Source organism: Ranitomeya variabilis, chromosome 6 (genome assembly GCF_051348905.1).
Source record: "Ranitomeya variabilis isolate aRanVar5 chromosome 6, aRanVar5.hap1, whole genome shotgun sequence".
NCBI classification, from domain to species: domain Eukaryota; kingdom Metazoa; phylum Chordata; class Amphibia; order Anura; family Dendrobatidae; genus Ranitomeya; species Ranitomeya variabilis.
This window is the reverse complement of record NC_135237.1, coordinates 371,710,839-371,726,221: the sequence shown is the minus strand read 5'-3', so window position 1 is coordinate 371,726,221 and position 15,383 is coordinate 371,710,839. Positions and strand designations below refer to the sequence as shown.

At 38.8% G+C, this 15,383-nt stretch overlaps 1 protein-coding gene across 8 annotated transcripts in view; it reads left to right on the top strand.

The window, feature by feature from the left end:
• The window catches only part of NFATC1 (nuclear factor of activated T cells 1), a 243,498-nt gene that overhangs the window by 73,038 nt on the left and 155,077 nt on the right, over nucleotides 1–15,383 (top strand). For all 8 annotated transcript variants that reach the window (XM_077270055.1, XM_077270056.1, XM_077270057.1 and 5 more), the window contains exons 4-6: nucleotides 6,733–6,935; nucleotides 13,415–13,587; nucleotides 14,740–14,880. In XM_077270055.1, the coding sequence (XP_077126170.1) occupies nucleotides 6,733–6,935; nucleotides 13,415–13,587; nucleotides 14,740–14,880 (517 nt within the window). The remainder of the gene's footprint in view (nucleotides 1–6,732; nucleotides 6,936–13,414; nucleotides 13,588–14,739; nucleotides 14,881–15,383) is intronic.

The window sequence follows — 15,383 nt, the reverse complement described above, 5'->3', positions numbered from 1 at the left end:
GACACGCCATTTTATCACTTTAGTTCATTTATTGTTGCTACAAGTGAAAGGGATCCATATGAAAACCATACAGAAGAGCACGTGCAGCAGACCTCTCCGATTTACACAGATGCGGAGAAGGCCTGGTTCTGGATCCTTTGGCTCAGCCGACAACCAGACGCACCATTATTTTTAGCTTACCTGCCAAGTGCTGGGTATACAACATGAGGCAAGTGATACATTTTTATATGTCTGGCTGTAATAAAACATCTGGCCTCCATTCTAAGTTTAGTATCCTGGCATGGAAGGCTGTTTGCTTCCAACACGTATTAGAGAAATCTGTTTGCATTAAAGACACTATTAATTATTCTGAAATACACAAATAAAAAAAGAAGATAAAGTCTTTTTGAATATAATATTCATATACCATATGAGGCAGGGGGATTTCTGCTGCTGTTCTCGTTTTCTTTGCGGTTTTATCAACATTTTAACTGTTCAGATAGTTTCCTAATAATGAATGTGAGTACTGTAGCTGAATGGTAGAAGAATGTTATCCCACTCATCTATGTAGCACTTCTTTAATTCAGACATATTGGTGAGTTTTCTTGCATATATCCTTGTTTGAGGTCCTGACATAGCCTTTCTATTGGGTGCAAGTCAAGAATTGGAGTAGGCCAGTTTGCTTAGCGGTTCACATAGCTGTTCCTTAGCGGTCTTGGATGCTGTGTATACATTGCACATGAAGAATTAATAACTTCTTCAATGATAACAACTTGTCTAGATCTTAGGCACCAAATATCCCGACACCATCACACTCCAACCAGCTGTTGGTTCAGTGTTAATAGGGTGAAATGCTGCATGTCATATACGTCAGATCCAATTATCACAGCTCACATTATTGTACGTTCACAATGCAGCCTCCGGGCTTAGGTACAATGACGATGGCTAATGCTTTTACTGGACAGGAGTCCAACGATCACTAAACTCATACTACATGAAACAGATGACATATGAGCTGTCTAATGATCAGTGCCCAATTGTACGCTATTCCCATCCAGCATAGTAACAGAGTAACAAAAAATCATTAAGTCTAATTCTGCTCCGTGATTCAGTTAAGTAGTGTATTCTCACTCTCGTGCGTTCTTTGGCTTGCCTCCCTGTTTTGCTACTTGTTTGGAAGCATGAATGATATCATTAATAATCTGGCAACGAGAACTCCTGCTTGCCGCTAGAGCAATATCATCAGTCAAGCTGTTATCATGTAGAACCTAAAAAAATACATATAAACCAGCATTCCAGAGAGAAGTTGTAAGGGAAGATGCCACATACTATCATACATGTGTCTTGTCATGTTGTTTGCATTCCGTCATGCCTCTTTACTATGAGCATGCAACATGGCGCAGTTAGAAACTTCCACAAGGAAAATGAGACAAATGGATCCTTTGTAGACGCAGCAATCAGAGACTGCCTTTGAATCTTTGTGTTTTCTAGCAAGCTGTTCTTTGTTCACGGGACAGAAAGAAAATCCTTGTTTTGTGTCATGGTCATTAGAAGAGTATGATTACAACCCACGTGGGAACGCCGAGCCTTACTGGATGTTTTTAGTTATTGTCAAGTTTCAGGAGGAAAATGGGCCGAATTACAAAAAGCAAATGCAGCATTACAGTGGGTGGATATATATATATATATATATATATATATATATATATATATATATATACACATATATATATATATATATACATATATATATACACACTGCTCCAAAAATAAAGGGAACACTAAATTACCACATCCTAGATATCATTGAATGAAATATTCCAGTTGTAAATCTTCATTCATTACATAGTGGAATGTGTTGAGAGCAAAAAACCCTAAAAATTATCAATGGAAATCACAACTAATATCCCACGGAGGTCTGGAGTTGGAATGATGCTCAAAATCAAAGTGGAAAATGAAGTTACAGGCTGATCCAACTTCAGTGGAAATGCCTCAAGACAAGGAAATGATGCTCAGTAGTGTGTGTGGCCTCCACGTGCATGTATGACCTCCCTACAATGCCTGGGCATGCTCCTGATGAGGTGGAGAATGGTCTCCTGAGGGTTCTCCTACCAGACCTGGACTAAAGCATCCGCCAACTCCTTTACAGTCTGTGGTGCAACGTGACGTTGGTGGTTTGTGCGAGACATGATGTCCCAGATGTGTTCAATCGGATTCAGGTCTAGATAAAGGGTGGGCCAGTCCATAGCTTCAATGCCTTCATCTTGCAGGAACTGCTGACACACTCTAGCCACATGAGGTCTGGCATTGTCCTGCATTAGGAGAAACCCAGGGCCAATTGCACCAGCATATGGTTTCACAAGGAGTCTGAGGATCTCATCTCGGTACCTAATGGCAGTCAGGCTACCTCTGGCGAGCACATGGAGGGCTGTGCGGCCCTCCAAAGAAATGCCACCCCACACCATTATTGATCCACTGCCAAACTGGTAATGCTGAACGATGTTGCAGGCAACATATCGCTCTCCCTGGCATCTCCAGATTCTGTCATGTCTGTCACATGTGCTCAGTGTGAATCTGCTTTCATCTGTGAAGAGCACAGGGAGTCAGTGGCAAATTTGCCAATCCTGGTCTTCTGTGGCAAATGAAAGGGTCCTGCACGGTGCTGCGCTGTCAGCACAACCCCCATCTGTGGACATCGGGCACTCAGACCATCCTCATGGAGTCGGTTTCTAACCAATTGTGCAGACACATGCACATTTGTGGCCTGCTGGAGGTCATTTTGCAGGGCGCTGGCAGTGCTCCTTCTGTTCTTCCTTGCACAAAGGCTGAGGTAATGGTCCTGCTGCTGGGTTGTTGCCCTCCTACGGCCCCCTCCACGTCTTCTGGTGTACTGGCCTGTCTCCTGGTAACGCCTCCAGCCTTTGGACACTACGCTGACAGACACAGCAAACCTTCTTGCCACAGCTCGCATTGATGTTCCATCTTGGATGAGCTGCATTACTTGAGCCACTTGCGTGGGTTGTAGAGTCCGTCTTATGCTACCAGGAGTGTGAAAGCACAACCAACATTCAAAAGTGACCAAAACATCAGCCAGAAAGCATTGGTACTGAGATGTGGACTGTGGTCCCCACCTGCAAAACCACTCCTTTATTGAGTGTGTTATGATAATTGGCAATAATTTTAATCTGTTGTCTATTCCATTTGCACAACAGCATATGAAATTGATTGTCAAACATTGTTGCTTCCTAAGTGGACATTTTGATTCGACAGAAGTTTGATTCACTTGGAGTTATATTCTGTTGTTTAAGTGTTCCCTTTATTTTTTTGAGCAGTATATATATATATATATATATATATATATATATATATATATATATATACATATATATATATATATATATATATATATATATATATATATATATATATATATATATATGTATATATATACACATGTGCTGTACTCATCAATCTTGTGGCCACTGGCAAGTTATCACCGCTATTCCAGGTGCCTGACAACAGTGTGGCAACGAATTAGTGCCAGTGTAGATCGAGCGCCCTGCTCAGTGCTACAGAGCACTCTGATTGGCTGCCACGATATTGATATGACTTCAATGCCGCATCCAATTCTGAACCCCTGGGAGCAGCGGCAGAGACTCTCCAGTGGACTTGCGGATGCTGCGTAGAAAATGAACATTAGCTGAAATGGGACAACCCCTTTAATGTAAACTAGAAAACAAAAATAAAATTGAATTGTACATTTATACATTTACACTTTTCTACAACATTTCTTGTTTTCATGGGTACGTGTGATAAGTAGCTTCTTTAACAGCTTTACACAGTTTTATTCAGTAGCGTCATCTGTATAAACAACTGTGCCTGTTCACCAGCGCATCCTCGTAGGGGTGGAAAATGCCCTGCTCAGGTACTAAAGGATTTTCCTTCAGGGAGACACAAATTAATCTCTTAGGAGAGCAAAACAACATCCTTTGCTGATATTCTAGTTGAGTTTGCAAATCCGCCCAGTTATTGTCCCGTTTTCCACACCAGGCTTCAGACTCAATGATAGTTACTACATTGTCAACATGTAAAAATAACGAACATACTAAAAATACTACAGCATAATGCAGTCTTCTTTAATTATGACACTTGCTGTAACTGTTTTGAAAAAATAGAAAAGCTACAATTAATAAATGTAAACTAAAATCTCACGCTAACCTGTCACTTGATTCATGCTGCTCAAATAGCAGGTACCATGAATCAGAGCCTGGCCGCATGATTATGGATTATGTTTTTCTCTGAAACGCGCTGGCTGCCTTCTCTCTGCACTGCGTTAATTGATTGACAGGTTTCTCCCATGTGTGTTCATCAGGAAAGACTTGTCAGTAACCTGGAGCGGGGCTGGGAAAAGCCAGCTTGGGGCGGCACTGGACTCGTTCTCGTCTCTACTACTTATGGTACCTGGATGGATCTTTAACCCCAGGAGGTTAAAGAGCTGAGCTCCCTCAACAGGCAGATGATGCCAGCTATGATATGCAGGTGCTTCTCACAAAATTAGAATATCAGTTCATTTATTTCAGTTCTTCAGTACAAAAAGTGTAACTCATATATTATATAGAGTCATTACATACAGAGTGTAAGCCTAAAGTGCTTGTGCATGACTTCAGATTATTGTATTTCCATAGTGGAATTTCTGAACACCTTTATTAAGGTAGTATAGGAAAAAGTGCCTGTGCATGCCAAAAAGGAGTAAATTAGTCCATGTGAATGTGTCCCATATATAATAGTAGTCAGGATGAGAGGATGCTAACATACCAACTGAACAATTGGAAGGTAAAAAAGTCACACCCGCTTTATAAAGTGAATACAAGCTGCATTACCTGAAGGTATTGTGGAAAGATGCAATATAGTATAAGGCTCAATATGAGCAACTTACTGGTTATGTAGGGTGGCTGGAACAGACCTTTGTCCCTCTGCCCCGACGTACGTTCCATCCACACTTCCTCAGGGACATCAATTGTATTGAGGTTAGAAGTCATAGTGCTTATTTAGCCTTAAATGAGTTTTAGTTAGACTTAAGTGAATTGCTCACAAACAATGTGATTTAGGATTCATAAAGATACCTGGATATCAATATTTTAAAAGGAAACTGTCACCAGGTTTTTGCCACCTATTCTGAAAGCATTATGATGTAGGGGCAGAGACCCTAGTTACAGTGATATGTCACTTACTTGAGTTTTGATAAAATCACTGTTTTATCAGTAGGAGAATATCACTAATAAACATGCTGCCATGTAGTCCTCCATATTTATGAGCTCTGCATAACCTGCCCCTACCACTGATTGTCAAGCTGCCAATCAGTGGTGTGAGCAGGCTATACAGAGCTCATCATACAGAGACTGGTAGATCTACAGCAGATAAAACAGGGACTTTATCAAAACTGCAGCAAACAGCCTATTAAGTGATCCGGGACTGGAATCTGGGTCTCTGCCAAAGTATCATGCTTCTCTCTAATGGGGCAGCAAAAACCTGCTGATGGATTCCCTTTAAATACAGCTCCATGTCATTTACTTCTACAGCACAGAGTGCTGGAAGGAAAAATGTGGAAAGGGATTGTGTTTTTTTTTTTTTTTTTTTAATCTTTTCTATAGTAATTACAAAAAAAAAGAAGATTGGGCTCCCCATAATGTTTGAAGAAAATGCGTAAAGGATATTTTCATGCTGTGTCTTGTTTGGGCAGTCAAGAGTCCATTTTTAAGCAGAATTGCTCCTTTTTCCTGCCGTTTTCTCAGTGCTTGGTAAGCATGAGTGTTTTTGGTCAGTTCCTTAAGATCTTTGTTGCCATTTTTTCCACTGGCATTTTTTGTTAATATTTTTCAATATTTTTCAGTGGTTCTTTTGATGTCTTTTTGTTGGCGTTGTTCTGTTGAATTTTGAAATCCATAATCTATGAATAAAACACTCACGTTTCCTAGCAGAAAACACCTGAAGAAAGGACAGGTCACTTCTTTTAAACACTTGGTAATCTTGAAAGCCTAAAGTGGTTAAAAGATGCTTAAAAGCCTGAACACATTAACAGCAAGTCGTTTTTCCTTTGCAATGGAAATATCCATCCTTTTGAGTGATTTTTGAGCGCTTGGCACCACTAAGAAAACATTGGGAAAAGATGCAGTGTGGACATGGCCTAAGACTAAACACAATATCAGCCACATCCACCAAGTGGTCCACGTACGATCACTTTACATCACCTATGCTGGCACGTACATCACTGTGCAGTTAGACAAGAATATTTGGATATATATTTTGGTCTAACTTGAATTGTACCGGTTTTAACACAGAAAATGTGTTACAGTTCTAAATTTGTTTTTTTATTTTAGCAGCTTGGTATTGAATAGTTTGACTATCGGTAAAATAAAATGTGTAGAATTCATTTTGGATATAAGTTACAGTTTGTAAAAAGTCCGATCTATTTACTCAGTGTCTGCTTCCATCATCTGAAATGTGAGCTCCTCTAACCCTGGAGAGATGAAGAGTGTGTCTCAGACTGTACTAAGAGCATGCAGCGGTTCATATAAAGATTCCATCTAACTCCACCGCCTCAGGTCACTGGAATAATGAGACATTTTTCTGACTTACACCTTTTTTATTACATCAATATTGCTGGGCAATGTGATGGCCTAACACTCAGCACCTGTCTTGATTATTTTTTTATATTTTCATGCCTAAACCTTTTTTTTTTTGTTCTCTTGCCAGCTACACGGGTATTTAGAAAGCGAGCCACTTACCATCCAGCTGTTCATCGGCACGGCAGATGATCGCCTGCTGCGACCCCATGCCTTCTATCAAGTCCACCGCATCACTGGCAAGACCGTATCCACCACAAGCCATGAAACCATCATCTCCAACACCAAAGTCTTGGAAATCCCACTGTTGCCTGAGAACAATATGAAAGCCATGTAAGTCTTGAGCCACCTGCTTGCCAGGCCTGCCTTGTAACTGTGACTTTATGTTGAGAGTCAATGTGGGAACACTTTATGTATTTCCAGCGCTCACCAATCAGCTCTTTCAATGTGCCGTTTGAAGTCCCTCTCCCCATTTTACCACCTCCATAAACCTTAAAAAACATTTCTGACAACTGATTGCTTTTGGTTGCAATGCTCAAGCCCATGTGTCTGTTGCTTTTTATATATCACAGCTCGGTTACACAGCTGTAAATATCCACTCCAGCCGCGGTGTACAGTTTATAGCAGGACACTTATTGGATCTTGTATTTTGAAGTGCCCTGCTTTTTCACACTCGTGATTAGTTGACTCTCATGAGTTTAAACCTTGCGCGCTGCTTTTAACTCGAAAAAGGTGATCAAGGTCATAGTCACATGCCAGTATTTGGTCAGTATTTTATATCAGTATTTGTAAGCCAAAATCAAGAGAGGAAAAAGTATAATAGAAACACGTCACCGCTTCTGCATTTTTGAGCCACTCCTGATTTTAGCTTAGAAATACTGCTCAACCAAATACTGAACATATGAACATGGCATCAAAAATATAGATGCGGCGAGTTTCCAATCAGACTAGTCCAAATATTAGCGCTTTGTAGTAATACTTATGGCTAAATTACTAAAATAAATCCCCAAAAAAGACTGATAAAAATACCGGACAAGATATGTTCAATAAAAAAATTGCCTTTATTGAATAGACAGTGGCAAACAGTAGTACTGGATATGTAAAAGGCATGTGCACGTATCTGGACCATACATCAAATGATAAGAAAATATATATTATGAATATAATATAATAGACGTAAAACCAAAGGAGCAGATGCCGGACCAAAGAGATCACATAAAAAAATATCTAAAATATATATATATGTGATCGCATAAGAGATCCCCCAAAGAAGGAGAAAAAAGAGCGAAAACAGAGAACATTTATATTAAAAATATATAAATTAAATAATTTATATATATAAAAATGTGCAAAAATAAATAAATTAGGTAGCCACAAGTGAATTATAGCAATGCAAAAATTGAGTGTAACATGATATGTAAATGGGCAGTAGTTAATTATTAATTAAATGGAACAATAGAAATCACTCCATTATAGTGACAATCTAAGTGCAGCAGTGTCAAAACAGATAGTGCAAACCTATACTGTATCGCTCCAAGTGCAATGTGCAAAGATAGGGGAAAAAAGGATTTTGGGGGCAATATGCCTTTAAGGTCTGCAAGATGACAGACGACACGCACACCCCAGCGCACGTTTCAGAATTGATTCCTTCGCCTGGCTGAGTCTATTATTTAAATGTACATGCTGTCTAGCCTGTTACCTATTTTGTCCTTTATTTCGTGGACTGAAAAATTTGCTAAATTACTTTGCATGAGGAAAAAAGCAACCTAGGAAGCAAAAACTCATAAGAAACTATTTCTATTTTACAGTAGTTTTTCCAACTCCACTACTATTGCCTCTTCCTCCATAGGTGCCTCCACATTACCTCTTCCTTACTGTAGTTTTTCCATCTCCACTACTATTGCCTCTTCCTCCATAGGTGCCTCCACATTGCCTCTTCCTTACTTTAGTTTTTCCATCTCCACTACTATTGCCTCTTCCTCCATAGGTGCCTCCACATTACCTCTTCCTTACTGTAGTTTTTCCATCTCCACTACTATTGCCTCTTCCTCCATAGGTGCCTCCACATTGCCTCTTCCTTACTGTAGTTTTTCCAACTCCACTACTATTGCCTCTTCTCCCATAGGTGTAAATAGGACTAAAATTAACAGAAATGCAGGTAAAATAAAGATAAATATCCTAAATTATTAAATATTTTATATTCAAATGTCTCTCATTTCATAATACATATATAGCCCAAGAAAATTCATGTGAGTTATAAACTGAGTTTAACAGCAATTGATACTAAAACAGAGATACTTTTCGATTCCTCCATTCACGTATATACAATTACAAGCAGTGACGTTTCGGCCTTAATGGGCTTTATCAAGCCAAAGACCATAGAGGTTGAAATGTGGCTGTTGTTTTTCTATACATGTATGGAGAAATAGAAGATTTTTTTTTTCTGCATCGTCCTGTCATTACTTTTGTTGTTGGTTACCTGTGCCAAGTGAATCCCAGGACTTTTTTTTACTTGAAAGTTCTTATAACCAAGTGTGCTGCAGACAATTCCCACTTTTTCTCGCAAACTATCTTTATCTCTATTGAAATGTTATCAGTCTGGGACTTGTCTTCGTTTTTGTGCTGGTGGAGATTGCATCAGATCCAGTATAATGGGTGTTAAATTTGCCCAAATTCAAAAACGTAATACATATATATTTTTGCTCTTTTTGTAGTAAAAAGTTGCATGATCTTTTCAAAATGCTGTAAAATGTTGAACAGTAGTCTTTAAAAAAGATAGATAGCTTTCGCATTTCACTAGGGTAATGGAGTGCAATTTCCCCCCAAAATTGTGACTTTTTGAAAACTGACTAATGATAAATCATGGCCTCCAATGACATTAGTCAGCTGACTGTTATTTTTCCCAATTCCCCCATAGACAGTGGTGTTTGGCCAAGCCCTCCTGTATCCTCTGAGAGAGACGCTAGAATCCTCTCCCAGTGGCTTATCTTTAGGGAGAAGGAAATGATTGTCTGCTGAAATTCAACATGCTGAATCCTATTGTCCTCCAACAGATGTCAGGAGGCCCCATACACATTGAAAAATCTGTCAATCCCATTGATATAGGCCGGTCCTGTTGACTTTAGTCTGAGTATGCGGGGTCTTTAGGCTAAAATATCTAAATAATCAAAACCTTTGCTCATAAATCAACTAAACCTCAGACACACCCAAGTAAAAGTGAACTTAAAAAGTTAATAATGAATTAACCAATTAAAAAAAATCACTATTAGAACAATTTTTACACTAGAAAAAGGGCACAAAGGCTATTAAGAATCATCCCCTCTGTTTCTAATTTGTGTAGTTGGAGAACTGTATTAAAATAATAATAGACAAATCTTTATTGGACATAGTAATTAATTACAACATAAACATTCTAAGGTAGTATATGATTAGACAGCACATGGTACATTCAGGTAAGAAGTGGTATCAATAATAAAATAAAAACACACACATTTCTTTAATACATACAGTGGGGCAAAAAAGTATTTAGTCAGTCAGCAATAGTGCAAGTTCCACCACTTAAAAAGATGAGAGGCGTCTGTAATTTACATCATAGGTAGACCTCAACTATGGGAGACAAACTGAGAAAAAAAAATATCCAGAAAATCACATTGTCTGTTTTTTTTATCATTTTATTTGCATATTCTGGTGGAAAATAAGTATTTGGTCAGAAACAAAATTTCATCTCAATACTTTGTAATATATCCTTTGTTGGCAATGACAGAGGTCAAACGTTTTCTGTAAGTCTTCACAAGGTTGCCACACACTGTTGTTGGTATGTTGGCCCATTCCTCCATGCAGATCTCCTCTGGAGCAGTGATGTTTTTGGCTTTTCACTTGGCAACACGGACTTTCAACTCCCTCCAAAGGTTTTCTATAGGGTTGAGATCTGGAGACTGGCTAGGCCACTCCAGGACCTTGAAATGCTTCTTACGAAGCCACTCCTTCGTTGCCCTGGCGGTGTGCTTTGGATCATTGTCATGTTGAAAGACCCAGCCACGTTTCATCTTCAATGCCCTTGCTGATGGAAGGAGGTTGGCACTCAAAATCTCACGATACATGGCCCCATTCATTCTTTCATGTACCCGGATCAGTCGTCCTGGCCCCTTTGCAGAGAAACAGCCCCAAAGCATGATGTTTCCACCACCATGCTTTACAGTAGGTATGGTGTTTGATGGATGCAACTCGGTATTCTTTTTCCTCCAAACATGACAAGTTGTGTTTCTACCAAACAGTTCCAGTTTGGTTTCATCAGACCATAGGACATTCTCCCAAAACTCCTCTGGATCATCCAAATGCTCTCTAGCAAACTTCAGACGGGCCCGGACATGTACTGGCTTAAGCAGTGGGACACGTCTGGCACTGCAGGATCTGAGTCCATGGTGGCGTAGTGTGTTACTTATGGTAGGCCTTGTTACATTGGTCCCAGCTCTCTGCAGTTCATTCACTAGGTCCCCCCGCGTGGTTCTGGGATTTTTGCTCACCGTTCTTGTGATCATTCTGACCCCACGGGGTGGGATTTTGCGTGGAGCCCCAGATCGAGGGAGATTATCAGTGGTCGTGAATGTCTTCCATTTTCTAATTATTGCTCCCACTGTTGATTTTGTCACTCCAAGCTGGTTGGCTATTGCAGATTCAGTCTTCCCAGCCTGGTGCAGGGCTACAATTTTGTTTCTGGTGTCCTTTGACAGCTCTTTGGTCTTCACCATAGTGGAGTTTGGAGTCAGACTGTTTGAGGGTGTGCACAAGTGTCTTTTTATACTGATAACAAGTTTAAACAGTTGCCATTACTACAGGTAATGAGTGGAGGAAAGAGGAGACTCTTAAAGAAGAAGTTACAGGTCTGTGAGAGCCAGAAATCTTGATTGTTTGTTTCTGACCAAATACTTATTTTCCACCAGAATATGCAAATAAAATGATAAAAAAACAGACAATATGGTTTTCTGGATTTTTTTTTTCTCAGTTTGTCTCCCATAGTTGAGGTCTACCTATGATGTAAATTACAGACGCCTCTCATCTTTTTAAGTGGTGGAACTTGCACTATTGCTGACTGACTAAATACTTTTTTGCCCCACTGTAATTATTCTCCAAAAAAGCCGTCTTAGGTATGTAAATATGGAGAAGTATATATTATTTACCCACATGGAAAGATTAATAAAATATTGATATAGAAAAGAGGAATGTGCACATAAATCTATATAAATGATTTCCACAGTTTATTCAGAATCATAGAAGCAAATCAGAAAATGGTCATACATATGTACCATGTGCTGTCTAATCATGTACTGCCTTATAATGTTTATGTTTTAATTAATTATTATGTCCAATAAAGGTTTGTCTATTATTATTTTAATAGAGTTCTCCAGCTTTTTTAGGATAATGTAATCATTATTTATGAGACATATTATTTTTTGCCCAAGTATCGGATATTTTTTTTTGTGTAACATGGGCTGATTAACAGTTAAACCATTTAAGTGAATCATTTCTATCACCCGAGGTTGAAGGCATGCCAACATCTTCTCTAATTAATGACACATTCTCGTTTCATGCAATTTGCACTGTAGATCACATTATAGGTGGGCGATTCTTCCTTAAGCAAAATGTTGCCATTGTCAGCCTCAGTCATGGCATATTGTTAAAAAGTGACATTGTCTAATTGAATTGAAACATGTTAACATTAGTAGCAACTATCGATATAGTTCTCTATATAGTTTACTACTGATACAGGGTCTGAGGCATGGAGGAACCACGGAATCTCTAAAAATATGCCTTTTAAGCTGTTTCCCATTATCTTAGGGTTTGTTCAGCTATTGTTTGAGTCTGTCGTTTTTATTACAGAATTACGAAAATATGATGCAGTTAATATTTTTCCCTACCGCTTAGCTCTTCTTTCATTGATTAAGAAAAAGAACCGAAAAAGAAGAAACAATCGCTGAATGTAGTATTATTAGGAAATTTGTAGTGGTGTCAATTTTTTTTAAGTTGTTTAGAAATCGAATAATAATTTTGGCTTTGTTTTCGTTCTTTTTTGTAATATAACGACTGCCATTTAAAACTTTGAAAGTAAACTTGAAGAACTGATATATATATATATATATATATATATATATATATATATATATATATATATATTTTAGATTTGGAATACTTACACTGGTTGAATAATCCACTTGATTGCATTGATGCTGCTTTTTCGTAGTTTAAAATTTATCCAAACTTTCAAGATTTCTGTATTTTGGTGCATTCGCAAGTAAAGCCAACAGTTAGATATTTAGGATAGCTGTACTTTGCCCTGACTGAGAGAACACCAACCACGTAAGCATGAAAATGAGGACTACTGGTTGTGAATACATTGATGCTGACTTGTAAAAATAAATTATCCAACCTTTTCCTGTTAATGATACAGTTATTCAATGACAGATGTTTGACAGGTACCTTTCAACATTGATAATATCGAATCCCTCTACGGCATGTAACGCTCAATCTTGTTTTACTAAAATCCTCAAATGATTTTCAAAATGAGGTTTCATGTAACATTAATATATCCGGCCCTGTGTATTGTATCCTCTCCTCCCATTTCCCGCTGTATGGCTGGGGTAGGGCTGTAAGTCTGGCTTGAAAAGAATGTGGAACCAGTTGTTGACAGGATGTTATTCCCAATATGCTTTACCAGGCGTGTACATTCTAGAACTATCTAAGTTACAATTGGTTATCATTGTGCAGAAATTGTGGTAGTGAAAATCTAATTTGTGATTGTTCTTTTCTTTTAACAGTATTGATTGTGCAGGTATATTAAAGTTGCGTAATTCTGACATTGAGCTTCGGAAAGGGGAAACTGACATTGGAAGAAAGAATACCAGGGTGCGACTGGTATTCCGGGTACACATTCCACAAGCCAATGGGAGGACTCTGACTCTACAAGCGGCATCCAATCCAATTGAGTGCTGTAAGTTTATTCTTATTTCTACATAAGTAGTCTTCAAGTAAAGCAAATAAAGGAGCAGTTAATGTTAAAGGAGTTGTCCAGCTACTACGTCAATATCAGATCGGTGGAGATGCGACACCCAAAAACTCTTTCGATTAGCTATTCCCGGTGCCGTTCAGAGGTGAAGTTGCACAGCACAGCTCCATCAACTGTATAGTGGCTGCGGTCGAGTGCTGCACATGCGCCCCTTTTCGAATGATATGAGTGGATCAGCAATACCAGACTGGCCATCATACAGTTGACGTAGCTGTGCATCTCCATAACTAAAAGCATCCAGCCACCGCTGGCTCCGGGAACAGCTGATAAGTGGAGATGCAGGTAACGCACCCCCACAGATCTGATATTCATGACCTATCCAAAGTATAGGCCATCAATGCAAAGGTATCATCACTTTAAAAGACATGTGTCATCAGAAAATTACCTGCTATTTAAATCAGGTTTATACTGTTTGTTACATTTATTTTTTTTACAAATTTTTGGTAATATTTTTTAGTATTTGCCTTCATATCATAATCCGTATTATACAAAGTTAGAAATCTTGCAGTTTTCACATTAGCCACTGGGAATGTTTTATATTCCTTTAATCTGAATGTAGATTAGCAACAATAGACTACTTCTGAGACATCTAATGAAAAACAAAACATTTCCAAATATTAAATAAGTCCAAAATGAAGCTGAAATATGGAGTTCAAAAGAGAGGAAGTGGTACTTTTATAGAGTAATCCATTGTTTTTGGAACCAAAAAACGTAGTAAAACATAAATAGATATCTGCATAGGAGAAACTTTTATTGAGCTGGTGCCAGAATACTTTCCAAACATTTTTCTTTTCCTTTATGAATACACAGCTCGGACCTGTAGGGATAACCCATGAGTTACTGCTGGTTGTAATGTGTTTAGTGAGTACACATAGAAGACAGGACAGCTAGCAGGCCATCAGATTCCGGCAACATAGTAACATGTTAGACGGCCAATTCTGATAGCATATCTATGGCATTGTGTCATTGCTGCCTGAGCACTTGTGTGCAATCTATATTGGGAATATCACTATATTTACTCAGGACATTTGAAAACCTGCTGACTTATGACTGTATTATATTTCATTTTCTTTGTAGCCCAGCGTTCTGCTCAAGAATTGCCTTTGGTAGAAAAGCAAAGTATTGACAGCTTCCCAGTGACTGGTGGGAAGAAAATGATTGTGACTGGGCACAACTTCCATCAAGATTCCAAAGTCATATTTGTTGAGAAAGCACCAGGTTTGTCAATTAAATGTTCTTCAGACTGAACAAATATTGTTCCCATCTCTATATTTTTGTATAAGCACATTCTTGTATTATTCCCACCTGTGCATACAGAATAGACACAGTTCATACATTCATTTCTCATCCTGCTTTTTACTGTAGTAAGGGGAATGAGGTCTAGCAAGAATGACTGCAATGAGAATGTAGTAGCATCTGTTACCATCGGCTAAGATGTGACCTCCAACATGAAGGGAGTCTGTTTGCCGTTTTTCTCTCTCAAAACTGTTACCAGCACTAGATTTTCATACCGACTACACAAGCCAGTTAGTTTAGAGCCATCACGTGACATTATGGGTGAGGAATGGGAACCGTTCAGGTCAGAGAGCTCAGGATGCCTCACTTTTAGGGAATAACCAGTGGGACATCTGACTTAGCGGTGTGAGATAGATGACATTTTTTTCTGACCTATGCAGCTAGTATGACCATCCCACTATGGCTGTTTTAATTGGTTCACAACT